This window comes from Puma concolor, chromosome C1 (assembly GCF_028749965.1).
Source record: "Puma concolor isolate L17-30 chromosome C1, mPumCon1.1.hap2, whole genome shotgun sequence".
In the NCBI taxonomy this organism is placed as follows: Eukaryota; Metazoa; Chordata; class Mammalia; order Carnivora; family Felidae; genus Puma; species Puma concolor.
The window spans coordinates 222,725,004-222,752,185 of record NC_141674.1 but is presented as its reverse complement, the minus strand read 5'-3'; the positions used below and the strand labels follow the sequence as shown (position 1 = coordinate 222,752,185).

The window sequence follows — 27,182 nt, the reverse complement described above, 5'->3', positions numbered from 1 at the left end:
AGGCAGGGGTTGACAAAGTTTTCAAGATGGGGAAACGACAGTGCACAGGAGAGTGGCCCTGTGACCGGGTAGTAGCTTGGTCGCACACCTTCCCACCCCTACCCCCACCAACACACACACACACACACACACACACACACACACACACACCCCACATGGTGGGATTAGGCAAAGCATCCTGGGGGAGGGGTGGGTGTCCTGCTAAGGCCAAGAGAGCCAGTCGGGAGAGCCAACGGGAACTAGGAACTTGGCTAACCTCAAACACTATGACGAAGGCCAGGCGGATGGCCAGAAGATTCCAGTATGTTGGAGAATACTGCCCATCATCTTCCCTGAAAGCCTGATACCTGCAGGAGACACGGAACTCAGTGTGGGGAGCTGGGGCTGAGGGTCAGCTGAGGAGCTGGCAGGGGCCCTTCTTACTTCTCTACTTTTTCCTTCCCTGATCGTGTAGTTCTGGGCCTGGCTTGCCTGAGAGTGCCTGAAGGAGGGAATATTCCTAAACGGTACTAAACAGTGCCCTCGGCTTTAATTCTTGGGGTTCCGGGGTTCCAAAGGGCTGGATGGGCTGGATTGTCCCATTCCCTACAGCCTGCACTGGGCCCCAGAGTGGCAAACGCCCTGTTAATGTCATGGATGTGATAATATGATGAATCTGCTTCGGCCGGTGATGTCAACCTCGTCAACACTGTGAAAACCTGCCATTCGGAGATCAGTCAGCTGTGCCCAGACACCTGTCCAGCATGGCTCTCTCCCTGACTAGAATAAGCTGATGTTAAGTTTTGCTTGCTATTTCCAATTTGTCATCTTGTCATCCTTTGACAACTTCCTGTATTTCCGGTTAGATTCGGCATTCCATTTTGACATAAACTGCCATGCTACCCTCCATGGAAAGCAGTATTAGGGCCAACTTTGTAGAAAAAGAAACAATTCTTGAACATTAAAAAAAGTTACTGAAGGAAAAATCCTCAATGCCTGTAATAAACTCTAAGTGGCCTAACTAGGCACAACAGAAGAAAGACTGGGAACTTGGAGACGATTATATGAAATCACCCTGAACGCAACACAGAGAGCCAAAAGATTGCAAAATGTATCCGTGACCTTGGGACGTGAAGGGAGAACAGAGGTGCTCCAACATAGCAGTTCCAGAAGCGGAGAATGAATGCAAAGAACAGTTAGAGCAGCTCTGTTTGAAAAATGGAGAGGTTTCCATGGGGCGCCTGGGTGGCTCAGTCGGTTAAATGTCTGATCAGCTCAGGTCATGGTTTCGCGGTTCATGAGTTCGGATCCCGCACTGGGCTCTGTGCTGACAGCTCGGAGCCTGGAGCCTGCTCCGGATCCTGTGTCTCCCTCTCTCTCTGTCCCTCCACTGCTCACACTTTTCTCTCTCTCAAAAATAAACATTAAAAGAAGAAAAAAAAAGAAACCGAAATGGAGAGGTTTCCAGAACTAAAGAAAGACATCACCTTTCAGATCAAAAGCACATAACTGATTTCCAGTGAGAAACTTTTATCAACGTTTATTTATTTTTGGGACAGAGAGAGATAGAGCATGAACGGGGGAGGGGCAGAGAGAGAGGGAGACACAGAATCGGAAACAGGCTCCAGGCTCCGAGCCATCAGCCCAGAGCCCGACGCGGGGCTCGAACTCACGGACCACGAGATCGTGACCTGGCTGAAGTCAGACGCTTAACTGACTGCGCCACCCAGGCGCCCCACCAGTGAGAAACTTTTAAACTCTACGATGGCAGAGACCTATTAGTAACACAAGTCGAGGAAAACCTTCTATGCTTACCAGAGCTTTCCACAAGAGAGTAATAGTCCCAAAGGAAGATAGCTCAATGGAGAACTGTATACCTGCTATTGGAAGGACAAAGAGATATTTTCCGATATAAAAGGCAGCATACAAAAGGGTTTGCCAACTACACACCATTCCCGAAAGCGCTAGTCAAGGATGTACTTCTGCAAGAATGAAAGTGAATTCAGAGGGAAGGCAAAGCGTTAAGAAACCCCTGTAGCCACAGAAGCTACTAAAACATACCATATGGACATGATTAACAAATGACCAGAAATGTCTTTATTTTTTCATACTAAAACTCTGTATAACAATAATAAGATGGAGTGGTGGGTGCTAAATAGGCGATAAAGCATGTGAATTCCTTTAGTCTGATAGGAAAGTTTATATAGTTAAGAATGTATGCTAAAAATGTAAGGATAATCTCTCAAAGAATAAAAATATATGCCATCCGTTCTAAATGAGCATAAAGAAAAAAAATTCTAGTCATCCACCAGAAAGCAAGAGAAGAAGAAAAAGGAAAAAAAAATGAATGGAAAAAGTAAGTATCCACTAAGAAGAGATCACAAATGAGAACTTATGCAACTAAGAACCTCACGATACATAAAGCAAGATGTGACAGAACCACATGAAGAAACTGATAACTCTACATTCCTGGAAAGATTTTCACTTCGCCTGTATCAGAATCTGATAACGCAGCGAGGTGGGGGGGGGGGGGGGGGGCTGCAGAAAAAATCCAAACAAGAAAGTTAAGAAGCCTTCCCTCAGAGGTTTATAGACAGCCTTACTTTAAAACAGATAATACAAGATTCAAGTTCACTTGAACCAGCAAAAATCAAGTGAGCAGATCATAAAGGAAAACAACACATGTTAAGAGATTTGTATCATATGGACTCTTCAGGTTCTCTGATCACCAAGCAGTTAAACCAGAATGGTTTTTTATAAGTAGAAGAACAACAACAACAACAAAAAACCCTCCACACTGGGGAACTTTTCTAAATAATTCATAGATAAGTAGGGGGATAACAACTGCAGTTAAGAGACTCAGAAGTGAAGGGACAGGTATTATCAACGAAATGAGGCTTTTAAGGAGTAGGGTCAAGTAAACTTATAAATACGTTTATTAAAACGAAAGACAAAAAAGGGCGCTTGGGTGGCTTAGCTGGTTAAGCGTCCGACTTCAGCTCAGGTCATGATCTCACGGTTCGTGGGTTCAAGCCCCGCATCAGGCTCTGTGCTGACCGCTCAGGGACTGGAGCCTGCTTCGGATTCTGTGTCTCCCCCTCTCTCTGCTCCTCCCCCGCTCATGCTCTCTCTCTCTCAAAAATAAACATTGGGGCGCCTGGGTGGCGCAGTCGGTTAAGCGTCCGACTTCAGCCAGGCCACGATCTCGCGGTCCGTGAGTTCGAGCCCCGCGTCAGGCTCTGGGCTGATGGCTCGGAGCCTGGAGCCTGTTTCAGATTCTGTGTCTCCCTCTCTCTCTGCCCCTCCCCCGTTCATGCTCTGTCTCTCTCTGTCCCAAAAATAAATAAAAAACGTTGAAAAAAAATTAAAAAAAAATCAAAAATAAACATTAAAAAAATTTTTTTTAATGAAAGACTGAAAGCAAATGAGCTATGATGTCAAGTTCAGAAGATTGACTTTTTAAGAGGAAAGAAAACTATCTGGAAAGAAAATGAGATAACTACCAAAACAGAGCTTAAGCAAATCATCGTAGAATACTATGAACAAGTTTGTGTCATTCTGTTTTTAAAAGTAGTTGGAATAGGGACGCCTGGGTGGCTCACGGTTAAGTGCCAACCTCGCCTCAGGTCATGACCTTGCGGTTCATGAGTTCCAACCCCGCATCGGGCTCTGTGCTGACAGCTTAGAGCCTGGAGCCCCATTCGAATTCTGCATCTCCCTCCCTCGCTCGCGCTCTGCCTCTCTATCTCTCAGAGATAATAAACATTTTAAAAAATAACAAAAATAAAATAAGTAGCTGGAATACAGTTTTCTGCAAATGAAATTGCCAAAACCGAGAAGAAACAGAGACGGGAAATAAACCTATGCCCATGAAGGGAATGGCAATGGAAGTAACAGTCGCCTCCCCAGGGGCCCAGTGTTGCCTACCAAGTCCGCCTGGGTCCCCGTGTCCCCAGACGCAGGCCTGCGCTCTCACCTCCTCCCCACCCCTCACCCCTACCCCAGTCCCCGCCCCCCCCCCCGACGCGGGTCTGCGCCCCCGGGCCCCGCCCCCACCGGCTCCCCGGCCCCGCCCCCGCCCCCACCTGCAAGTGCGGTTGTGCGCGGAGGCGAAGGCGGGCGGCGCGCGCGCCAGCGTGAAGTTGACGAAGCCGCGCAGGTCGGGGGCGCGGGTCCACCGGTAGTAGGCGCGCGGCAGGAAGTCGGACGAGAAGGCCAGCAGGAAGGCCTGGGCGCGGGGCGGCTGGTCAGCGCGGGCCCGTCCGCGCGGCCCCGGCGCCCCCGCCCCGCCCCGCCCGCGCGCTCACGTTGCTGACGACCGCCAGGTGCGCGATGCCAGCCAGGATGTGGGACCAGATGCCGATGTCCTGCGCGCGCTCGGCCACCGGGCGCCGGTGCTCGCAGACGAACTTGCGCGCGTCCAGGCGGATCTCCACCCAGTTGTTGAGCAGCGCGAAGAGCGGCGCGAGCGGACACGCGGCCACGAAGATGGTGACGAAGCCGAACTGCAGCACTGTGGGCGAGGGCCCCCGGCCCGCACTGTGTGAGCCCTGTCCGCCCGCTTAGGCCGGTGAGCAGAGCCACCCGCGCCTGCCACCAGTGGGTGCCACTGCCCGCCCGCCAGCCTTTCGCAGGCCCTCCTCTCCGGAGGCTCTGGGGACACCTGCGGTTCCTGCTCGGCTCATCTGAGACTCAGCTGCAGAGCCCCCGCCCCCGGGAATTCTCCCCTGACTGCTCCCACAGCGCTGCAGGCGTTTCTGGCCGAGCTTGGGCCTCCCCTGGCTCTCTGAGGTCAGGGACTCTGGAACTCTCCAACCTGGGTGCTCAGACACCCTGAGGGCTCGTGCAGCGATGGAAACAGAAACATTTCTGATTTCAGAGCCGACTTCACCATTCACCCCTCTGGAGGGGGGGGGGGGGGGCTTTAGGGAATGGCTTTTGTTGTTTTTAGGTTATTTTTCACTAATGTCAACATCCAACCTGGGGCTCGAACTCACAAGATCAAGAGTCGCCGGTCCACAGACTGAGCCAGCCGGGTGCAACCCCCACCCCCACCCAGAGCTTCGTGAAAGGGGTTCCTGGGTCTCATGTGAAATCCTGAAGGAGAGCATTGGGTCCCATTTCCTGTTGTCCAGTGAAATAGGGACACATGAGGTCCATCAACCCCACTCACATGCTATGAAAAAGCATGACTCTCCAAGAACTGTCCCGCTCCCTTTTATGCAAAGAACGACGTCACCACTGTCACTCATTTTGCTTTGGCTTCCGGAGACCGCAATGTGTTGGGTTCAGATGCAGTGCTTTAGAGTAGGAGTGTGCCGTGATGGCTTCCCCTCCCTTGTCTCTGGGTAAGACCCTGGACGGGCAGGGGACCACTACCCATAGTAGACACAGCCCCTGCCCTCCGAAAGCGCTCCACCCCACGTGGGGAATGAGCCGCAGGCATGGGCACCACCTGGCTAGGGCACAGTTGAGGGTCCAGTGAAGAGTGTGGGCGTCGAGACGCTCTCGAGAAAATCAACTCCTCGAGCCCACCACCTCCCGCCCCCAGGGCCGGGTCTCTTGGGCACCTCTCCTCACTCCCTCCATGTGCCCTGGCCCATGCTTCCCAGGGTTGGGGGAGATTAAGGAGCACCCCACCCACTGCCCCCAGGCCCTCTTCTGAACCCCCGTGCCCAGGGCACCGTCCCTTCCCACCCTCGGCCGTCCTCCTTCAAGATCTCCCCTCTCCAAACCCCACAATCTCCCTTCCGGAACCTTTGCAGGCCCAGCTCCACCAGGGACCCTCCGTCCCCACGTCCACATCATCTTTCAAGGTAGATGTACCCAGAGGAACACAGGCTGGAGCCCTTCTCGGGGTACGGCTGCCCCTCCCCCCCCAAGTCCCCGGTGCCGGCCGAGGCCGTGGCCGTGGCCGCTAACATGGCTCCTACCCATTTCGAGGTACTCGTCGAACAGACCCTCACAGGGCAGAAGCTCGTAGTCGGCCTCCCAAGGTGCCTGGCCAACCGCCTCAGAAACCCCCGCCTTCCTCTTCTTGGAGCGCAGCCGGAACTTCTGCCGCCAGCCCTGTAGCTTCCTAGAGGAGGAGACATCCAGGAAAACGGCCCTTGTTCTCCCAGGCCTGGCCACGCTTGCTCTGTGGGTGAGGGGCAGCAGGGGGAGGAGGGCCTGGGCCATAGGGAGGGGAGGGGTGAAGATCTTGTGGAACTCGCTGGCTGAGAGCATCTACATCCCCCCCCCACCCCGCCGCGGGGGCAACCCCTCCCCCGACTGCCCCCACCCCCCCACCCCACAGCGCCCTGGGGAACTGCAGAGAGGTTCCGAGCGCTAAGTCAAGGTCGGGAGGGGACAAAGGACACCGCGGTGCCAGTGGGGGCAAACGTGTGCGTCGCTCTATCATATTCGGGGAGGGGGGGCGGGTGTGTCTGTTGCTTTGCCACACTGTCAGGTGTCCAGCTCCTGTCCCCGCCAGGCACCGAGGTACACGCTGCCCTTGTAATCTCACATTCAGCTTCAGGGCACCAACTGCCCAGAGAAGCAAGGCCACACCCAGGGGTGTGGGGGGGGGGGTGTGGATTGGTCACGGTCCCACAGCTAAGGGGAGTCAGCTAGTGGGGGAAGATCAGGTGTGCAGGGGCCGACGGGAGGGTGTCCAGGTCGGCTCCAGCCTGGGAGGGGCACCCCGTTGCCTTGAGGAGGGCCACGGTGGTGCCAGTGGGGTGGCACCGGGGAGATGGAACCCCAGTCGTCCCTGGTCAGGGCACCTGAAGCCTGGGGCCTCTCGCTGCTCCCTCTGGTGCTGGCCTCGAGGCTGGGGATGCTCAAGAATGCCCTGGCCCAGCTAGAGTGGGCTGCACACCTGATGGGCCAGCACGGGTGGGGCAGGGCCCGGGAACCCAGGCCTCCCCGCCACCCCAGAGCCGGCCCAGGGCCAGAGGCCTTCGTGAGCCTGCCCGGCAACCACACACCACACGGGGCAGGTGGCTGGGGCACACCCTCCCCCTCCCTTGCAGATGAGGCATCGAGGTGGTCTTCTCCACCTCTTCTTCCGGGCTGGGGCTGGGCCAGGGGCTGCTCTCCCAGACGCTCCCAAATCCCATGGCCCCTGGCTGCTGCCCAGGGCAGGGTGGGGTGGCTCACGGGACGAGAATCTCCTGCACGTTGTTGATGATCTGCTTGCCCACCATGATGACCAGGAGCTCCTGTGCCAGCTCGATGAGGCAGCCTCCGGCAGCACACTATAGCAGCAAGGCTTCAGGTTAGCTCTGGGAGGGACCGGCCTCATCTCCGCCACCCTTCTCTGTGCCTCGAAGGCGTCCCCTCCCACACCGTCCCCTTTCAGACATGCCACAGCACACCCAGGACTGCAGAGACTGTCCCTCCCTCTCCTCGACCTCATGCAACCACCCCCCAGTCTCCCCCAGATCCAGCTGGCAGACTGTGCATAGAGATGATGGGGGTGCTGCCCTATCGCACCCCAGCTTTCCTTTGGGGACCCACACAAAGGTGGGTTATGTGGGGCTGACCCTAACCTGTGCCTCCAGGGAGGACTCAAGATGTAGGCCCCACGAATCGGTGACCCGAGTCAAGTGAGAGTCGGGCTGGGGCTCTTACGGGGGCTCCTGAGGCGGCACAGGGGTACTGAGCTCGAGGGTGTCAGGCCAACTGCAGGGTCTCCCCAACCAGGTAAGGAGAACCTGGCTGAGTGCACGCCAGCGATGGGGAAAGCAGCTCGGCACTGGTTAGACCCCTGGATCCAGCCATACCTGAGCCCACGGGGCCCTGAATGTGTTCGGTACCAGAGCCAGTGGCACTGCCTGGTTTGCTTAAGCCAGTTTGAGTTGGGAACTTTTCCCACTGACAACTGAATGCTGCTTCACTGATATGGCGTGTCGTGCACAGTCGTGCCCCCAGGTCGGGGTCCCAGCTGCCTGTCCCTAGGAAGCTCCTCCCATCTCATGGAAAATGGAGGGTGTCCCTCAGAGGTGGCAACTTTGCAGTCAGCTCTTGGGTTGGGTTACAGCCCAAACCTGCGGGAAGGAAGGAGACCCTCTTTTTCTCAGAAAGGAGAAGCGGGTCTTTTAGGTGATGAGCTCAGCAGGAGCTATCAGACCCCCGCCCGTGTCCCCTGACCCAGCTCGGAAGCTACCTGTGGACCGTCCCAGGCACGCCCCCCATGCTGCCTGCACCTCTGGGCTCGGCGTGCTTGGCCTTGCCCTGGTGAGGAACCGGATGCACGAAGACCATTTGGAGATTTCCTCCAATGTCCCAGAAGGTCCAGGACAGAGTCGCTCGCACCCAGGGGCTCATAGCAGTGACCCCTCCCTCAAATGCAGACACGCTCCCTTCTCCTGCCCCGCCCCCACCCCTCACATGCTTGCTGGGGTAACGCCCACAACAATTGCTTGCACCTGAGTTTTTATCTTGGGGTCTGCTTGGGGGACCCCACACTATAGCGATGCTTCATCCTGCACCAAACCCACTTCCACGTCCACCAGGTTCACGCCTGGCTCTCGCAGCAGCCTGTGCTAATGGGGTTGGGGCTGGCCGCGGGGAGAAGCCAGGGCCGCCCTGGCCACGGGCACCGAGCCCCTGAGGGTGTCCAGCCCCTGCACCCCCGCTCCCCCACGGTGGTTCGGGTCCTTCACCAGGGCTGAAACCCGGCTCAGGTGTGCACCGAGCCACACGGGAACAGGAGGCACGAGCAGGACCTGTGACTAGGCGTGCAAGCGGTGCGGGGTCGTGCGGGGCAGGAAGGTCCGAGGCCCTGGAGGCTCAGGAGGCGCGCCCCAGGGTCTCCGCCTCCGTTGGCGGGTGCTGGCCTCCCCACACGCTCACCTCCTCGTTGCGGACCCCGAATAAGGTGTGATAGTTGCCCGGGTATCCCACAAACCTGGAGGAGAATCGGGGCCCGGAGGCCACGAGTGAGGAGGGGCTGCTGCCCCCTCGCCCGCCCGACAGGAGGAACACCAGGTGGGCCCGAAACCGAGTCTGCTCAGAGGCCTGAGGCCAGGACTGGCCCCGGTCCCACCCTCGGCTCCTGTGCCAACAGCCCCCTTCCCTGGGCGTCTGGACGGCGTCCCGTGCCCGCCGGGGGGAACAGGAGGGCAGAGTGGAGGGAGCGGTGCTGACCTGCCCTTGAAGAAGGCGATGTAGATGGGGGAGGAGTAGAAGTTGACAAACTGGAAGATGAACACCTTGAGGGTGAAGGCGTCCTCGAACTTGGTCTGCGTGCGGTGCATTTCTGCGGCACAGGGGGGCCTCGCTCAGTCCCCCACGTGAGGCCAGCCAGGGAGGGAGGAGAAGGTCGCACTGCCGGACGTCTTAAGGAAACTCACTCGAGAATGGGGTGGGGTATGGCACTCCTAAATGTCTACTTTCAAAGTCGCTTAAAAACATCGCGTTGGTAGAGGAGGAGCTGGGGGAAGGGAAGGGAGGTGGCACCGACGCGGAGTTGCCACGGCGCGCACAGGTGGGCACAAGGGGTCGGAGCGACAGAAGACAGCCTGGGGGCTGGGCGGAGGAGGTGTCCGGGGCTGGGGACACACAATGTTAATCGAGGGGGACACCCGTGGCTGGAAAGGGGGGACGCACGAAGCCTGCTGTTGCAGAAACACTCGGGGCAACAGAGCCCGTCCCTGCCGTCCCCACACCTGGAGCCTCTCCTTGGACACCTGCCCACTGCTGTCCCCACACCACCGTCCCCAGGTGAGTCCTCTGTCCCTCTCTTAGACCAGGCTGGTAACAGGTAAGCAGTTTGTGTGGAACGGACAGACTGCTTCATCAGCGTTTGTCCTCAGGAGATGGGGGTCAGGGAAAGGAGGAGAGACGCTGGCGGAGAGGGCATGGAGAGAGGGGCAGGAAGGGCAGAGCAGAGGGAAGGGGCTCAGGAAAGTGGAGGGGGCCGGGTATGTCCCGGGCCCCGGAGGGGTAGCCCGGCTGCGAGGGTGTCCCGTTGTCCGTCCACGGAGGCCCCACCCAGTGCTATGTGTGAGGCCCCTGGGCAGGGTCCCACATGCCCCGTCGGTGCCTCGCTCAGACAGAAGGGCCCATAGGTAGGACAGGAAGTCGAGTTCTGGCCGGCAGGGCTGGGCGGGTCCCAGGGTCAGCGCCCAGCATCCTTGGCCACTCACCCCATCTCGTCAGGATGTGGGCCAGGGCCACGTAGATCTTGGAGAGGACGAGGATGAAGACCAGGTTCACCACCGACCCCGTGAAGCTGGCGACGCGCGAGGCCTGAGGGGAGCTGGCGGGTCAGAGCGGAGCGCGGGAGGGGTGGTCCAGAGCCTTCCACCCCACCCAGCGGGAGCGGGCGGTGGAGGCTCACCCAGGCTGCGAGGAGGGTGTTGTTCGACCTGGACACGAGGGTGGCCGTGATGGCCCGGTACAGGATGATGGACACAAGGCACACGACCACCACGGCCACCTGTGGGGCAAGGCAAGTGCGTGAGCCCCCGTGCGGCGGCCTGGCACTGCAGGGCCCTCTAGAGCTGGCTGTGGTCCCCGCCCGTCCTAGTTGGGGGGCAGAGGCGGAGGGTGGGGAGGAAGGTCATTCAGAATGGAGGGTGGGCACCACGTGGATGGCCAGAGGCCGCCGTGCGTTGCTCTGGGCCCTCGATGCTACGGAGCCGTCCCTCCTACCCCCACCCCGCGCCCTCAGCAACCGAACGTTGGGGATTGCTAACGTCTTGGAAGGGGAGGGAGAGGGAGGTGGTCCTGTCTGGAAGCCCCTCTGGCTGGAGAGCAGGGGTGGGTGGGCCCCCCGTGCTGGATGCTCCCCCCACGCTTGAAGGCTGCCCCGGGCCCGCGTCCACGGGAGACCTTCGCAGAGCCCCCACCTGGCACGCACCGCCTCCTACAGCCTGGACCCCCGAGCGTGGCCCCGGGCGTGGTCCCCCGTCTGGAGCCCGGGCACACAAAGGCCTTCTGGGGCCTTCTGGGAGCCGTGAGAGTCTCGTGGGTCCCAGAAGAAGCCTCGGGCTCCCAGCCTCAAGGTTCGGAGAAGGGGTGACGAAAGGTGCCCCACGGGGCTCACGACGGGGAGGGGAGGGCAGGGTGGCAGGGGCTCCCTCACCATCATCACGACCACCGCGGAGCCGGCCAGCACGCGGCGTACGCGGCTCCTCTCCGGGAAGTAGGGCTCGTCCTCCCCGGTGACGGGGTTCGGGGCCGTCGTGGGGGCCGAGGCGGCGAACTGGGGCCGTGGCCTCTCCTGGAAGGGAGCCCACGTTCAGCAGCGGCCCGCGCGCGTGGGGAGGAGCGGCCCCGGGCCCGGGGACCCACCTCGATGTCCTCGTAGTCCGAGCAGCCCCAGCGGTAGGCCAGCGTGGCGCTCTGGCGCTTCCAGTACTCCAGCAGCAGCACGGCCCACAGCGCCATGAACACGCTGAAGAACACGGTGCCGCCGTGGTCGAAGAGCCGGCTGGCCTGCGGGCGCGGGCGGGCGCGGCTGTGACTCGCGTGGGACCCGTGGCCCCTGCGTCCCGCCGAGTGCTCCCTTTTGGAAGGCAACACCTTTCCTGTGCCTGCCCGTCGCCCCGCTTGTCTCTCCGCGCGCGCAGGCCCACGGACGGGGAGGGCGTCGCCCCGGGGTGGCCCCTGATCGGCGCGATTCAGGGGATGGGACGCGGGACGTCCCACTCCGCCTCAACGCTGCTACGGGCTGAGACTTTGGGGGACGTTGGGTTGGGGCGAGCGTGTCTGGCACACGGGATGGATGTGAAGTTTTGGGGGCCAGAGGGCGGATGGTGATAGGTTGAACTGTGACGTCCCCCTGGAACCACGGATCGTAACCTCATTTGGAATGAGGGCCTTCGCGCATATAGTTAAGGTAAGGACTTCTGGGTGGGAGCACTCGGGACAGCCCCTAAGCCCGGTGACAGCTTTAGAAAAGAAGGGGAAACAGGAAAGACGGGGACAGAGGTTGGGGGACGCAAGCCAACCAACACCGAAGACTCCTGCGGCCCCACACACTAGGAGAGGGCCGTGGAGCAGACGCCCCAGAAGAAACCAAACCCTGCGGCCGCTGATCTCGGACTTGGGGCCCCCAGAGCTGTGAGAAAACAGTTCTGGTGTTTTAAGCCCCTCGGCATGATCACCTGTGCCAGCAGCCCTAGGAAGCTGATTCCGACCGGGTCCCAGGGGTGTACCAAAAGTGTGTCCGGTCTGCGGGCCCATCCTGGGCACCCGGGCGCCCGGTCCAATGTGGGTGGCGTGCAGGCAAGGCCACAGGGCCGCCGTCCCCGTGGAAAAGCCCATGTGCCCAGGCAGTGCGCGGTGCTGACGTGTGGGCGGACAGGGTCCGGGACCCAAGGAGCCTCCCTCCTCCCGCCTCCCACTCGGGCTGTCTGTGCCCCAAAAGTTTCGGGGTTTGTCTGCCTTGGGGAGTCTCCCAGCCGACCTTGGCCACTTATGCACAACAACACAACGCAGCTAAAGCTGGCACGGCTCCAGCTGGAGCGTTGCCACAGTGGGCCTGCCTTCAACGGTGCCAGAGCTGGTGTTACCCACAGGCGGGACCCTCCCCTCCCCATCACCCTCGTACCTGGACCAGGGTGCAGGCACTGGAGAGCAGCCAGAAGGGGCAGTCCAGGCAGAGCGGGCACATCTCAAAGTGATCGGTGCTGCTACACAACTCCTGCCTTCTGGGCACAAGGACAGGCTGCAGGAGCCCTAGGGGAGCAGGCTCACACCAGCCCCACCCCTTGCCCTCTGCCTCCCCCCAGCTGCCTTTGCCAGGCTCAGCGTTTCTTTAAAAAGCAGCTTTAAGGGGCGCCTGGGTGGTTCAGTCGGATAAGCGTCCCACTTTGGCTCAGGTCACGATCTCACGGTTCGTGGGTCTGAGCCCAGTGTTGGGCTCTGTGCTGTCAGCACGGAGCCCCCTTTGGAGCCTCGGTTCCCCTCTCTGTGCCCCTACCCCATCCCCCCTCAAAAATAAACATTAAAAAATAATAAAAAATGGCTTTAAGATATATGCAGTGCAAATTTTTAAAAATATTTTTAACGTTTATTTTTGAGACAGAGTAAGCAGGGGAGGGGCAAAGAGCGAGGGAGACACAGAAACCGAAGCAGGCTCCAGGCTCCGAGCTGTCAGCACAGAGCCTGACGCGGGGCTTGAACCCATGAACTGCGAGATCATGACCTGAGCCAAAGTTGGATGCTTAACCAACTGAGCCACCCAGGTGCTCCTATGCAATGATAATTTTTGAGATAACTTTTTGAAATTTTAGCTCCATAATGAAGTAAAACCCAAGGCCATTTATGGATAAGAAAAGCTTATACTGTTACAAGAAGCGAGGGTAAGTACCAATAAAATTAATCCAGGAGCACACCTGTGCACCTGTGTCGCTCTGGGAGCACACCTGTGCACCTGTCAGCCTTCCAGCCAGGTCCACGGTGTCCTCTACGACAGGAGGGCATGGTTATGCTCAGTGCTCACCTCCATCCCCAGCCCTGCACAGGGCCTGGCACCTGTGGGTCCCTGAACCACACGCCCGCCTCAGGAGACACAGGGCAAGGCTCGGGGGCTGGGAGATGACACTTACGTGGGTATGTCTGAGAACACCAGGAAACAGCCCGCCAGGAACACCAGAGTGCCCACTGCCGCTGCCGGCAGGAGCCAGCCTGTGTAGAACCCTGCAGGGCAACACTGGAGTTGGCCCTCCGGGACTGGGCGGAGGGACCCTGGGAGTCCGCCGTCGGTGCCCCGAGTGGGCCCGTGTACCCAGCGCAGAGCGAAGCAGTGGGTGGGGTCTGCACAGCCACACTTGTCCCTGGGGAACCCATGCTCCGCCAGCAGAGTCAGACCTTCTGCCGGCAGCTCTGAGCAGAACCCCCCCTCCCCCCCCCCGCTCCTGGCCTCGGCACTTGACTGCCCCAGAGCCCCAGCCCAGTGTGGCGACACCTCCTGGACACCCCTTTCCCGAGTCCAATTGGTCTCTAAGCACCATGCCTGGGTTGGACGTCCCCATCGCGGGAAGCACACCGCTCACTGCACTCCACCCCGGGAGACCGATGGCGGTCCATTCTGGATGCTTCCCTCTGCCTCAGCCCACCCACTGTGGCCAGATTCCTGTTACCCCCAATCCCTCAAGCGGTCGCCCCACCGTCTCCCATGGGTCTGCCTCCAGCCCCATCCTGCATGGGCAGAGGGACTTCCGTAGAAGGCCGGCCTGTCTGGAACCCAGATGAAGACCCTGTCCTCGTGCCGTCTGCGGCCCTCCAAACTGGCTCTGCTGTCCCACGGCCCCCGCTCCCCCCGGCCCCCTTGGGGTCCTCGCACACATGCTATGCCTTGGGCTGCATGCCCGGGCCTGGTGCACCCTTCCACCCGCCCAGCCCTCTCTGGGGCCACAGAGGCTGTGGGTGGCCTCTCCTTCTGTGTCACCCATGGCTGGTGCCTTCCATGAGAGCAGAGTCCCTGCGTGCTGCACAGCATCCCCAGTGTGGCTTGAGGCCTGAACAGATGCATGCATGCACGACTGAAGGGCTGCCCACGCCCGGGGCTGGAGGGCACGGGTACTGTGTTTAGGGATGAGAAAGGACTTCAGAAGTTTTGGGGCACAGAACAGTGGGGAGAGGGCCATGCTCATGGGGGTGAGCCTGTGAGGGGGCAGAGGGCCCCAGGCTGCCCAGGGAAGAAGGTCGTTCCAAAGGTGCCAGTCTGCCTGCAGGTGATAAGAGGTGGCTGGCCCTGGACCCAGGCAGGGGTGACCTCAGCTGGTCGGGAGTTCCTGGAGTGGCCCAGGGCCTCATGGGCCGCATCTGGTGGGCTGGGGACACTGGGGGCTGAGTCAGGAGGGCCCTACCTGCGGAGGGGCGTTCCTAGTCCCTTGCTGGGGCGTTAGGGCCCAGAAGAGCCACAGGAATATTACTGGGGCTGGTGGTCGCTGGGCAGGTAAGGCTGGGGATCGGGAAGGGCTTCCCCAGGAGGGGCCAGCGTGGCTCTCCCCGGGGGGGCAGGACTCACCAAGCCAGGCGAAGTAGAAAGCCACCTTCTCCCCGAAGTATCTGCGCACGTGGTCCAGAGGCTGGTACTTGTTCCACTGGCTCCAGCGAGCCCAGTACCGGAACAGAACCTGCCTTTGGGTGAGGCCCGGGGCCTGAGGGCCCTCTGGGGGTGTCCTGAACGGGCCCTGTGGACAAGAAGCTGTCGGGTGGGGAGACCCAGGCTGGCCGACTGGGCACTGTCATAGGTGTGGCGCTCAGGAGGGCTGCCTGAGGAAGGAAAGAGGGGTGTGGGGGGGGGCCAAGGGGCCAAGAAGGCCTCTGAGGAAGGGCTATCTGCATTGAGCCCCTCGGCCAGGGCAGGGAAGGGTCTGGAAGACACCAGGAGGCATGTCTGGGTAGGGGCTCCTGCCACCCAGAGATGCGCAGCCCACAGCAACCATAGGGCAAGTGGGGCCGGCTGTGCCTGTGGAAAAGCAGTGCCTCCCAGAGCCAGGGGCACTCGCCATCCCGCCCGTTTGCCTTATGTACCCCTAGGCAGCGTCTGGGGAGGAGGGACAGTCCCCACGGTCACACAGCTGTGGGTACTGGCCTGCCCTAGCCCTGCAGGCCCCACCCTCTTTGTGCAGCTCTGAGGACTCGCAGTGGGTACTGCGCAGGGGGCCGGGTGGAAAACAGCTTCCAGACCTACATGGTGGACATTTTGCCAGGACCCTGGTCAGGCCAACAGGTGCCACTCCCTGGTACCGCCCTAGTTTACCTGGCTTCGAGAGGGGCACAGAAGACCTCCCGTCTTCCCCGAGACTGAAGCTGTCCAGGGAGGGAGGGCTACTGGGCCTGTCACATGGCAAGGAGGGTGGCATCTGGCTACCACAGCCTCAGACAGTCCCTCGCGTGGCCCTGTCGCGTGGCAAGCGTGGCCTGGGCCACCCGTCTGACCACAGCTGCCTAGCACAGAGGGGGCCGCTGCCCCACATGCCCGGAGGTGGACGGCAGGACCCGGCGGTCCTCCTCAACCAGGAACCCACCCTAATGCCCAGGCCAGTGCCCCACCCCACCCCATCAAGCCCCTGGTCTCACATCATGCAGGGGGAAGGCCGCGCTAAAGACACCCTCCGCCAGCAGCTGGTCGATCCCGCACAGGCCTTTCTTCTCGTGGCCATATGGGGTCTTGGCCAGGATCGCAAACAGCTAGGGGTGGTGGGAACAGTGCCGGTTACCTGTCACGTGCCAGCAGGGCAGGACCATCCCGGCCCGCTGATCCCCGGCCGAGCCCTCTGCTGACAAGCAGTGACGAGACTTTGTGGGTCCAGCTCCTCCGCACGTGGCTGGCTCACACATACCACCGTCCCCGATGCCCCGCTTTACTTTGGCCACAGTCACTGGAATCACAGGAGTCCAGTCTGGATCTGAACCCAGGCCCCAACTCAGGGTCACAGCCTCCACCCGGGTGCCTGTGTCAGGGGTGGGCACCGCCCCTGGCCCCCGGGCAGCCCACACGGCCTCCTGCTCTTTGGTGGTCAGCGGGGGACTCGCGGGGCAGGCCTGTCCTGGCGTCTTCCCCACCACAGGCCACCGGAACAGGCCTCCTGGAGGGCATCTGTCGGGGGTGCTGTGGCTGTGCCGGTGCTCTGGCCCTCGGCCCCTCCTCACCAGCCAGCAGGACCCACACCACCACCCCCCTCCCCCGGGCCTGGTGCCTCTGGCCGTCTGCCCCGCAAGCCACAGTTGTGGCGTCCATTCAGGGTCCTGGGGGCCCCGAGGGGTGCCGAGCGGGGCCCCCGCTGTGCCGTGAGGTGGGGGGTAGCCCCGGTCACGGGACAGTCTTCCTGCGTCCACGGCTCGGCTCCCTTCTGTTCCCGGCTCGGGGCCGGGAGGTCTGAGGCCCACAGCCACACACTCACAATCTGGTGCCGCTCGGTGCTGGTAAAGAAGTTTTCTTGGTTGTCACTCCCGAGGAACCTGAGTGCGCGGGAAAAGGGCAGAACTCGAGAACCTGCGCACATGCAGGAGAGCACGCACGGGCACATGACACGGCATGCACGCGAGTACACATGGTGCACACGGGCGCACACGCACAGCCTCATCCCGCAGCTGGGAAGACGACCCCTAACCCGGGAGCACAATCAACTCCTGCTTTGCCTTTTCCAGTCTGGGGGCAGGAGGTCACAGCCGGGTCCCCGGACAGCACGGAAGCACCCCCCGACAGCCCGTGTGGGAGCACCAGGCTCACCAAGGAGCCCCGTAGCCTTCCACATTCCCCCTGAGACTCTAAGCAGGGGGTCAATGGCCTCGTGGGTGGTGCCTGGTGGTGGCCTGTGCGGATGGATGATCGGCCAGGGGCCCTCCCTGGGCCCCTGGAATCCTGGGAAGCCCCAGAACTGCTGGCTTCCCCCCGAAAGGAGGTGAGCTCGGCACGGGCAGGAAGACCACCTGCGAAGCTTCGGTGCTGGTCACCGACAGGGGTCCCCACCGCCCCTGGACACTCCCCTCTTCCGTGGCTGGGGTGGCCGTGCGGCTGGGCTGTCCCATGCATGCGGACAGCGCCTCCCGAGCCGAGACAGCGCCTCCTGTCTCTGCCTCAGAAGCAAGGAGCCTGAGCCCTGAAGACCGTGCAGAGCAGGGACCTGCCCACCCACCACAGACCAATAGCTGAGAGGGAAACGGACCTAAGCGCCCAGCGGGTTTGGGGGACGTTTGTCTCACCTTGACAGCTTGCTCACTTTGAACGGGCAGGAGTAATACTCAGGGGGCACGTCGGGCACGTCCTCCAGCAGGATGTTGGGGAGCCCCAGCCACGCCAGCAGGCCCGCCGACCAGTTGGAGGCCTGGTTGGGCAGCTCCTGGAGGGCACGGTTGCACTCCTGAGCGGATTCGGACGCAGAGGCGGGCACCATGCGTGGGGTGGGGGTGCGTGGGTTTAGAAAGTGGGCAGAGGGAGCCTGCCCGCCCTCCCCTGGCTCTGGAGCCTGCGGGGATTGACCGGGCCAGCCTCCGGCGCTCTCTGGGCCTTGGGCCATGGTGGGCAGCGGGAGCAGCCCCCAGGCACATCATCTGGAGGTCACCTGGAAAGTGCTGCCCCTCACCCCGTGTCCCCCAGGCTGGGGCTGGCCCCCAGTGGGTGGTTTCTGGTGGGGGGGGGCCTCTGGGGTCTGGGCCTGGAGGAGTCCAGGTGGCCAGTTCAGAGCCTTGGCTCCTACGCACGCTCCCTACCCCCCGAGCCCGGTACCTCGACCCTCTCTGCCCACCAAGGCTTCTTGGGGCACAGTGATGGGGGTGGGAGGGACCCTCGCGGACACCGAGCGGGAGCCTCCAGGGGTGTTGGTATTGGCCGTGGTATGAGGGCGCAATCATGAGTGACCTTCGCTTGCGGAGGACCCCCTCCCCCCGCCCCGGGCACACCCGGGCACCTGCAGGGGCAGCTTCAGACGCAGGTCCTCAGCGTAGTAGCAGAGCACGGCCCAGGGGGCCCTGAGGAGGACGTACTGCACTGCTCCGTTCTCACCCTGGACAGCACGCTGCGGAGACCAAGGGCTCCATGAGAGCCTGAGGGGCGTGTGCACCTATGCGTGTGTGTGCGCGCTTGGAGTGCGTGCACGTGTGTCCACTTACACTCCTGGGAAAGACAGATGCTTCTGTAGCCATGGTAACAAGTAACCAGCACCGGTTTTAAGTCTGTTCCAAAAATGACAACTTGCCTGTTGAATGTGCCTCCGAAAGCTGACCGGGCAGTGACCGCCCCCATTCAGCAACCAGCCCAGCGGCCAGGGAGGGACGGCACCCAGCCTGCGCCAGCCACGCCCCCTGGGACTGGCAGGACCAAACACACCCTTCCCCAAAGCCTGCCTCGTCCAGAGACTGTGGCTGACCCGCCCCACTCTCCTGACCTCAGCAGGCAATAGAGTCAGCTTTTGGTTTGCAGAGACTGAACAATGGTCTTGTCCTTTGACGGGCCGCTGGGCCTCTATGTTATGCATGCACATGTGTGCACACGTGTTTAGTGCATGCGCGTGACTGTCATATGCGTGCGCACATGTGGAGACACGTCGCAGGCCCTCTTGGGTCTCTGAGAGGGGACTTGGGGCATCCCGGTCCGGTGCACACGGTCTGGGGCCTGGTTTCCAGAACCTTGCCTAGTTCAGGTGCTCTCAGCCCGCCCTGCGTCACAGCCTTTAGGGTTCCCTGAATGCCAATGGCCAGCCCCCGCCCAGGGCCCACTGGAGCAGACACGCCCGGGGCGGGATGGGCTCGGCGGTGCTTCGGGCGACCGGCTGGCTGTGCTGTGCACCGGGAGCTGCCACCTAGACTGAAGACTCGGGGCACGTCAGTCACCGTGGTGGGGCAGCCGCCCACTGCTGTCCCCTGTGGCTGTCCTCCTGTGACCCCCACTACGACTGTCCTCCGGTGACCCCCACTAGAAGGTAAGACCACCCATTCTGGGTGAAGGTTTTGCAATCTCATGTGGTCACACCCATGAGCCAAAGCTTTCTCCAAGATAAGGTGGGGGGGGGGGGGACACCTTTCATCCCCACTCACCAGACTGTCAGGTGGATCCAAACTCAAAGGGGAGAGGGTGTTGTTCTTGTCTCCCCACCATCCCGCTGTGGGTATGTCTGCCAACAGCTACAGCCCTCTGGAGGGGCCTCAGGGGTGGGGAAGGTCAGCAAATCCGACACGTCCTCCCACAGGAACGGAGAGGTAAGTGGGGGCACATTCACGCGGGGGTTCTCTGGGCAAGGGCAGCAGCCCCACAGCGAGTACATGGGTGTAGCTCACAAGCATGGTGTCAGGAGGGGTTACACCGAGCCTGAGTCCATTCCATCAAGTTCAAACAAAACCAAGCTGTACTGTTTGCAACATAAAGTTGGTGCTAACATGATGAACAACACACGAAAATGTGATTAATGTAAAATTCAGGGCTGCTTGGCTCTGGGTGGGGAGAGGGCACCTGATGGCTGAGTCCGTTCCTGGGGACGGCAGAGGGCGGAGGACACACGTGCAGCGAGCCCAGCCAGGGTTCAGGGACGAGACGACGAGAGGGTGCCCTGCCACTGCTGGAGGAGGTCTAAGTGGGGTCACCGGCACAGGGGACACAGTGAGGGAGGGGCTGCTTTAGCTGCTCAGTTCTAGAAACACACAGTCATCATCGCAAGTGTGACACCGGGACAGTTCAGTGGAGGTGGGTCAGACCGGTGGGTCTGACGGGCTCTGGCTCCCACGAGTGAGCGTGGGGCGGGACCGGGGCAGGTGCTGGGCCGGCCTGTGCTAGGTGGTCCCACAGGCACAGGGGGCTCGCACAGGGGCCAGGCTCCCAGCAGGAACTGGGCTCTTGCTTCGTCCCAGGGCTCTGGACCCCATGCCCTTGGGCTTTGTCGGGAAGGTGGTGGATCACTGAACGGATGCAGTGCCCAGAACGGACCCCAAGTACCTGGTCCACATGTAGCCCAGCGGCGCGGAGGTTATCCAGAAAGGTCTCCCTCCAGGCACCGCGCGTGTCTGTCTCGTCCCGGCCGGCGCCACCCTGCTGCCGACCCAGCCTCAGGTCTTCCTCCCAAACGAGGACGAAGTCTGCCGGAAACCACAGGGACAGAGGCAGGGCTGGCATTCCGGCCAGGACACCCAGGCTCCAAGTGGGAAGTGGGACCCGAGCTCTCGGACACTCGCCCTGCTCCTGGGTGTCTCCCTCTGGGCCCTCACTCTGGTCCCGCTCAGGGCTGGGAGCACTGGGGGCGCCGGCTGGTGGCACGGACTGGAGACGGGCTGGGGCTCCTGAGATCCCTGTGTGGCTCCCACTCCCGCAGGTAAGTCCCAAACCCCCAGAGGGGGCTTTAAGGACTTCACGTGTAAGCCATCACGGAATTTCCTCCCGGCCAGAGACTGTAAAGGCTGGACACAATGTGGGAAGCCCCTGCTCTTCTGCCACCAGACAGCCGCGGGTGCAGGGCTAAGGCCTCTGAGATCTGAGAGTAGGGGACCACAGGGGTGAGCCCAGACTCACTTGGGGGTTCTCCCTAAGAGCTGTTTCTAAACTGCGGGGTGGGGCAACAGAGCCCAAGAGGCATTGCTGAGCGATGAGTGAGGTCAGAATTGGGGGCTGCGGGGGGGGGGGGGGCCTGGGGCCCGAGGGGTGTCATGTGGAGAGGACAGAGAGGACAGAGCCCTTGTGGCTCCGGAGCTGCTGATGCGCAGAGACCCCAGAGGAGGCACGGCGCTGGGGCTCCAGCGGCAGAATGGGGGCAGCGGGTGGGGGCCCTGGCTTTCCAGGTGACACTCTGGGTCCTACCCCAGGAGCCAGGACTCCACCACAGGAGTTAAGGGGCGCACCGGAGGGGGGCAGAGTTGATAAAATCAGCAGAAACAGACCCGGAGATGAGCCACATGGTGGAACTCGCAGAACAGGGCCGAGAGGAGGAACAGTGATGGAGGTAAAGCCGAGAAAGGAGTCCAGGACGGGCAATGGTTGCAGAGTGGAATTATTTCAAGGGAGACTTCAGATCTATGAAAAGGAATCAAGTAGACGTTCGAGAACAGCATGCCGCAGCACCTGACACAACGGAAGACAGCTCTGGCAGACTGAAGGACAGACTGGTCCTTCAGCAAGGACAGAAAACATCCCAACTGAACTCAGAGTAAAAAGGACGGAAAGAATGGAACATGGTACCTGAAGGGTGGGGTCCCGGTCTAAAGGCCCAATGGGCTGCAAGCCGAGGACCAGGAGAGGGTAGGAGAGCAGCAGTCTTTGAAGAAAAACGGTCAAGAATTTCCAGGTCTGATGAAAGAACTGACTCCAAAGCGATTCCCAAACAGGATAAAGCAGCTACGCTTAGGAAAATCAAGATACAGCGTACCTCTGCTGTAAACTAAGGATAAAGATGAATCTTACAAGCAGCAAGAATAAAGAGAACACACTGTTTTTCAGGGGGACAAGAGTGATACATACACTTGATCTCTCGACAGGAACAAAGAGACAATGGGATGGCATCTTTGACCTGCTGAGGGACAGATGCCACACGCCAGAATTCCTGATCCAGCGGAAATATCCTTCAGAAACGAAGGCTCATGAAAACGTTCTGTAACAGCACAAATCAGAGACTTAGTTCCAGCACACCTGCTCTAAATTACTGAAGGAAATTCTTCCGTCTGCACAAGATCATCTTGGACGGAAGTGCTGATGTGCAGGGAGGGGACCCAAATGGAAACACACAGGAAAATATGGGAGCGCAACTCTCTCTAGGTAGACACGACACACAACCTTGCATACAGGAAATCCAAAGTCCCAAACTAGGAGAACTAATAACAGGTTTGGCAAAGTTCCGGGATGCAAGATCAACATATGGAAATCAACTGGGTTTCAATACACTAGCAATAAACGAGCTAAGAATGAAATGAGGAAAACCACTTCCGTGTAGAACGGCACCAAACACAAAATACTTACAAACACATGTAACAAAAGATGTGCAAGATTTAGACATTGAAAGCCACCCAATATTGTTGAAACAAATTAAAGAGCAAATAAATGCAAAGACATTCCACGTGCATGAATCAGAAGATTAATATTATCATGATGGCAGCACTCCCAGAGTTAATCTACAGAGTCAACACAATCCTTATCAAAATCTTAGCTGGCTTATTATTATTGTTTTTTTTTTTTTTTTTTTTTTTTGCAGAAATTGACAAGATTGAAATTTATTTGGAAATAAGAGGAGACCCCGAATGAACAAAACGATGTTGAAAAAGAAGAACAAAGCTGTCGGGCTCACACTTTTTGACTTCAAAACTGTCTATGAAGCTAGAATAACCAAGACAGTGTGGTACCAGTATACGGACAGACATATAGATGAATGGGTATATTTGAGATTCTGAAAAACCCACATATTTATGGTCAATCCATTTTTTACAAAGGGGACATTACAATCCAATAGGAAAAAAAGTGTTTTCCGCAAATGGTGCTGGGACAAGTGGATACCTAGATTGAAAAGAATGATTTTGGTCCCTTACCTCACACCATATACAAAGTGCAGTTATGATAACCAGAGAAAGATGGTGGACCTAAGTATAAGAACCAAAATGATAGAGCCCTGATGAGGAAACAGAGGTACATCTTCATGACCTGGTGTAGGTGACGATGTCTTAGACATGACACCAAAAGCATAGAGATAAGAGAGAATACTAATAAATTGGACTTTGTCAAAATTAAAAACACATATGCTTCAGAAGCATCACCAGGAAAGTGAAAAATACCCCACAGAATGGGAGAAAATATTAGAAATCATATATCTGGCAAGGGAGAACTTTTCTAACTCAACATTAAAAAGACAAATAGCCCAATTTAAAAATGGGCAATGGTTTTGAATAGACATTTTTCTAAAGAAGGTGTGTAAACTGCCAATAAGGCCATGAAGTGATGCTCAATATCATCAGCCCTTGGGGACTTTCCAGTCAAAACAACAAGATAGATGCCATTTCATCCTCACTAGGGCAGTTGGCACACAGATAGACAACAGGCAGGTTAGGATGGATGTCCCGCAACTGCTGTGCTTTGTAAGGTGGTAGTTACTCTGGAAAATAGTTTGGTGGTTTCTCAAAAATGTTCAACTTTGAAGCGCCTGGGTGGCTCAGTCGGTTGAGCGTCCGACTTCAGCTCAGGTCATGATCTCGCAGTTCGTGGGTTCGAGCCCCACGTCGGGCTCTGGGCTGACAGCTCAGAGCCCAGAGCCTACTTCCGATTCTGCGTCCCCCTCTCTCTCTGCCCCTTCCCCTGCTCGTGCATGTGCTCTCTCTCTCTCTCTCTCAAATATATAAACACTAAGAAAAAGTTTAATGTTGAGTTACTATCTGACTTTGTGATTCTGCTCAAGTGTACATGGCCAAGAAAATCAAGCACATCCACGTGAAACCTTGTGCACGAATGGCCACTGTTGCTGCGGTCCTCACAAAAGCCACAAAAGGGGAACAAGCAAAACACCCGTCATCAATTCTTTCGGGGATACACATAGAAGTCGGATTGCTGAAATATGGTATTTCTTTTTTTCTTTCAATTTTTTTTAAAGTTTATCTATTTCTTTTGAGAGAGAGAGAGAGAAGAGAGAGAATGAGCGGGGCAGGGGCAGAGCGAGAGGGAGGGAGAGAATCCCAAGCAGGCTCCGCACCGTCAGCACAGAGCCCGACGCGGGGCTTGATCCCACCAGCTGTGAGATCACGACCTGAGCTGAAACCAAGAGTCAGATGTTCAACCCACCGAGGCCCCCAGGCGCATGGCATCTCTTGGTTTAATTTTTAGGAACCACCACACCGTTTCCCACGGCGGCTGTACATTCACCTTCCCTCCAGCTGTGCACAGGGTTCCAATCTCCTCACATCCTTGCCGATGCTGGTTATTTTCTGTTTTATTTTATTATTTTTAATAATAGCTGTCCTGGTGGCTGTCTACTTTCTGGGCCGCAGGGAGAGCGAGGTGGCAGCAGGGAGCCCAGGCAGGGGGTGGTCGGCACTCTGGGCTCAGGGCAGACGTTACCGTGGGGGCGGGGGGTGAGGATAAGTGGAGCTTAATGGACTTTGAGGTTAGAAAAGGTGTGGGCTACAAGAGACGGTCTGCGTTCGTCTTGAGGCCAGAGCAGGAGAGAGGCGGGCCGCCCCCCCCCCCGGCCCTCCAGAGCCTCTCAGCCCGCCCCCCTTCAGGGAGGACTCCCCCCACTTCCCTACCATCTCCCTGGCTGTGCTCTGCTCACCACGAGGCCCTCCCCTCACCCCCGGCACGGCGGCTGGCACCGAGTCGGCTCAGGAGACAGTGCCGGGCGAGGGAGGGGCGGCCTGGTCGCTGAGGACGGCGACCTGCCACCACCCGTGGGCATCCCGTCTGCGTCCCCACCCCCAGGACCAACACGGGCGCAGCTGGCAGACACTGGGAGGGGCTCACCTACTCGGGGCTTGGAGGGGCTCCCCACCCTGCCGGCGGCCTCCCGGCGTCCACTCAGCTGGAAGGAAAGGAAGAGAGATGGCAGGCATCTGACAACTGCTCCGCCCCCCCCCCGCCCCCTCCTCCTCTGGGACACAGGAGGACGAGCAAGAACACAGCCACCGAGTGTGGGCAGAGGGGCTCACAGGCGCTGGCATGTCTGGCCGGGGAGGCCAGCCCCACGTCCCCTCCAGCCTCCCGCAGACCACACGGGCCTCCAAGCACCTGGCTGGGCTGTGGGCAACGGTCAGGCTCGTAGGTGACCTGGGCATGACCCAGGGGTGCCCGCGACCGAGGGTCTCCGGGGGCTGGAAGTGCTCTGTGCACCGCCCAGAGGCAGTCATGGCATCCAGAGAGTGGAATCAGCTCGGGTTTCTCGAAGTTGCCGGGGACCAGAGCCCTTGGTAAGAGGCATCTACACTCACTAGCCTCAGGAGACCCCGTCCTCTACCCCAATCATCGACCTTGACTAACCGCAAGCTTAACCTTAGCCCGGGATCCAGCAGAACGTAACCTTCGCTGACGCTGAACCCTGCGCTAACAGTAATGCTGACCCGACCTGAACTCTAAAGCGCGTCTGCCCTCGGGCCGCTGTGGCTCCTCCAGGGTCTCTTCTGAGTTCTGACCATCCTCACGTGCAGACGTGCTGCCACACGCACCCAGAAGCCACTCCCTCCCCCCGCCCCCCCTGCCCGAGCGAGCACTGATAACCTTCGATGTGCCCAGTCTACGTTTTTAGGTGACAAAACAGCGTGGACACAGCTGCCGTCCTCGACCCTGCCGTGGGGCAAGGGCCGTCGGGAGCGTGCCTGCTTCCAGGCTGCTCCCCAACGCTGCGTGTACATCCGAGCGGACGGGGCGCACTCCACGGCATTTTCAGTAGCATCTCTGGTTTACCTGCGGATGCCCGATGCTTCCCTCTCGCTGTCCTTCCTGCTGCTGAGTCCCGGCCCAGTCCAGCCTGAGCCCAGCCTGCACCCAGCCCGTCCCCCGGGTCGTCTGCACATCCCCGAGGACCGGTGACCTGGGCGGTGACCTGACCGCGAGCACTGGGGCAGCTCGAGGGCGCAGGAGGTCCGGGCGTCGAGGAGGGCTGTGGGTGCCGCGTCTGCCCACAGGCTCGGGGCTCCGGCTGCAGCCACTGTCTTCAGGGTCCTTGAGTCCAACCAGGGACTGGGGGCTCAGGCCCAGGCAGGGAGAGACCTCCTAAATCTACAGCGGACCGCGGGCCTGGGTCCCAGGGAGAGGACGCAGGACGCTGCCTCTGGAGATTTACCTCTGAGGTGGGGGCTGTGCTCCCGTAAGTGTGGCCCTTCTCGGCCTCGGGGGCCACGTCGATCAGGACGGTACTGTCCTCCTCCGGGGACTGTCTCCGCAGCATCCCACTCCTGCACCTCACAGCACCGGGGTGGGGACGGGGCAGAGCGGTTACATGAGGCTCGGTCCCCATACCACTGCGCGGCCACGTGAACCCACTTCACAGGCAAGGGCACAGGCTGGGGCAGGCGCCAGGGCCGGCGCCAGGCTGCACTGTCCCTCCTGAGAGCACAGGCAGGTTCCCCAGGGGCCGACCAGGGAGGAGGAGGGAGGGGGCAGGGGCCTGGCCCAGCAGCTGTCCGTCTGTGCACCTGTCCAGCGTGTGCCTCCCTCCCTCCCAGCAATGCCCGGGGTGGTGGGGGCCGGAGGAGGCCCAGTGGGGTGGGCTCAGCTCTGCTCCCCAGCAGGAGGAGTGGGTGATACCCTTTAATAGACTCGAGGCCTCAGCTCCTCCCGGTGGCGGGGGGTGGGGAGGGTCCTGGACCCGTTAGGGAGGCTGGCCCGGCCACGCTGACCCTGTGTGTTCCCCATCTGGCCTCAGGACCCCTCTGTGGGGAGGACAGATGCCACTCTCCCAGTTGACAGGCTGGCAAAGAACAAGAGGAACCCTGTGGCCCAGAAGGGGTGGTTTTGAGTGGGGCCAGCCATCCGCCCCAGCGCAGGTGAGGCACTGACGGCCACCACCAGGCCCACGGAGGCGGGGAGGGCGGAGGTGGAGAAGCCGTGGGGGCCTTTGGGGAGAGCTCGTCTAGGCCACATAACCTGGGGGAGACGGAGGTGTGAGCCCGCAGCCCGGAGTCTTTGAGGTGCCAGACGGCCCTGAGCCAGGGCCTGGCATTGTGACAGTGGGGGCCACGAGGCCCTCCTGGAGGAGAAATCTCAGGGATCTTAAGCCAGCTGGCAGCCTTCCCCACTGTGGTGAGCGCTCGGTGCAGAGAGGACGGGGGATGAGGCCACAGCAGTGACCTCCTCCGTGGTGGCT

The 27,182-nt window shown here is 59.7% G+C and overlaps 1 protein-coding gene across 1 annotated transcript in view; it reads right to left on the bottom strand.

The window, feature by feature from the left end:
- ANO7 (anoctamin 7) overlaps positions 1–27,182 on the bottom strand; it is a 29,062-nt gene that overhangs the window by 1,123 nt on the left and 757 nt on the right. Inside the window, exons 2-22 of the mRNA XM_086720189.1 lie at positions 26,160–26,271; positions 24,845–24,902; positions 20,357–20,496; positions 18,339–18,446; positions 17,635–17,771; positions 16,833–16,890; positions 16,009–16,119; positions 14,951–15,116; positions 13,527–13,617; positions 12,527–12,623; positions 11,266–11,409; positions 11,057–11,194; positions 10,310–10,408; positions 10,116–10,218; positions 9,115–9,226; positions 8,821–8,875; positions 7,123–7,220; positions 5,913–6,058; positions 4,287–4,492; positions 4,065–4,207; positions 257–347 (exon numbers count right to left, since the gene is read on the bottom strand). Of these exons, the coding sequence (XP_086576315.1) occupies positions 257–347; positions 4,065–4,207; positions 4,287–4,492; positions 5,913–6,058; positions 7,123–7,220; positions 8,821–8,875; positions 9,115–9,226; positions 10,116–10,218; positions 10,310–10,408; positions 11,057–11,194; positions 11,266–11,409; positions 12,527–12,623; positions 13,527–13,617; positions 14,951–15,116; positions 16,009–16,119; positions 16,833–16,890; positions 17,635–17,771; positions 18,339–18,446; positions 20,357–20,496; positions 24,845–24,902; positions 26,160–26,271 (2,413 nt within the window). The remainder of the gene's footprint in view (positions 1–256; positions 348–4,064; positions 4,208–4,286; positions 4,493–5,912; positions 6,059–7,122; positions 7,221–8,820; positions 8,876–9,114; positions 9,227–10,115; positions 10,219–10,309; positions 10,409–11,056; positions 11,195–11,265; positions 11,410–12,526; positions 12,624–13,526; positions 13,618–14,950; positions 15,117–16,008; positions 16,120–16,832; positions 16,891–17,634; positions 17,772–18,338; positions 18,447–20,356; positions 20,497–24,844; positions 24,903–26,159; positions 26,272–27,182) is intronic.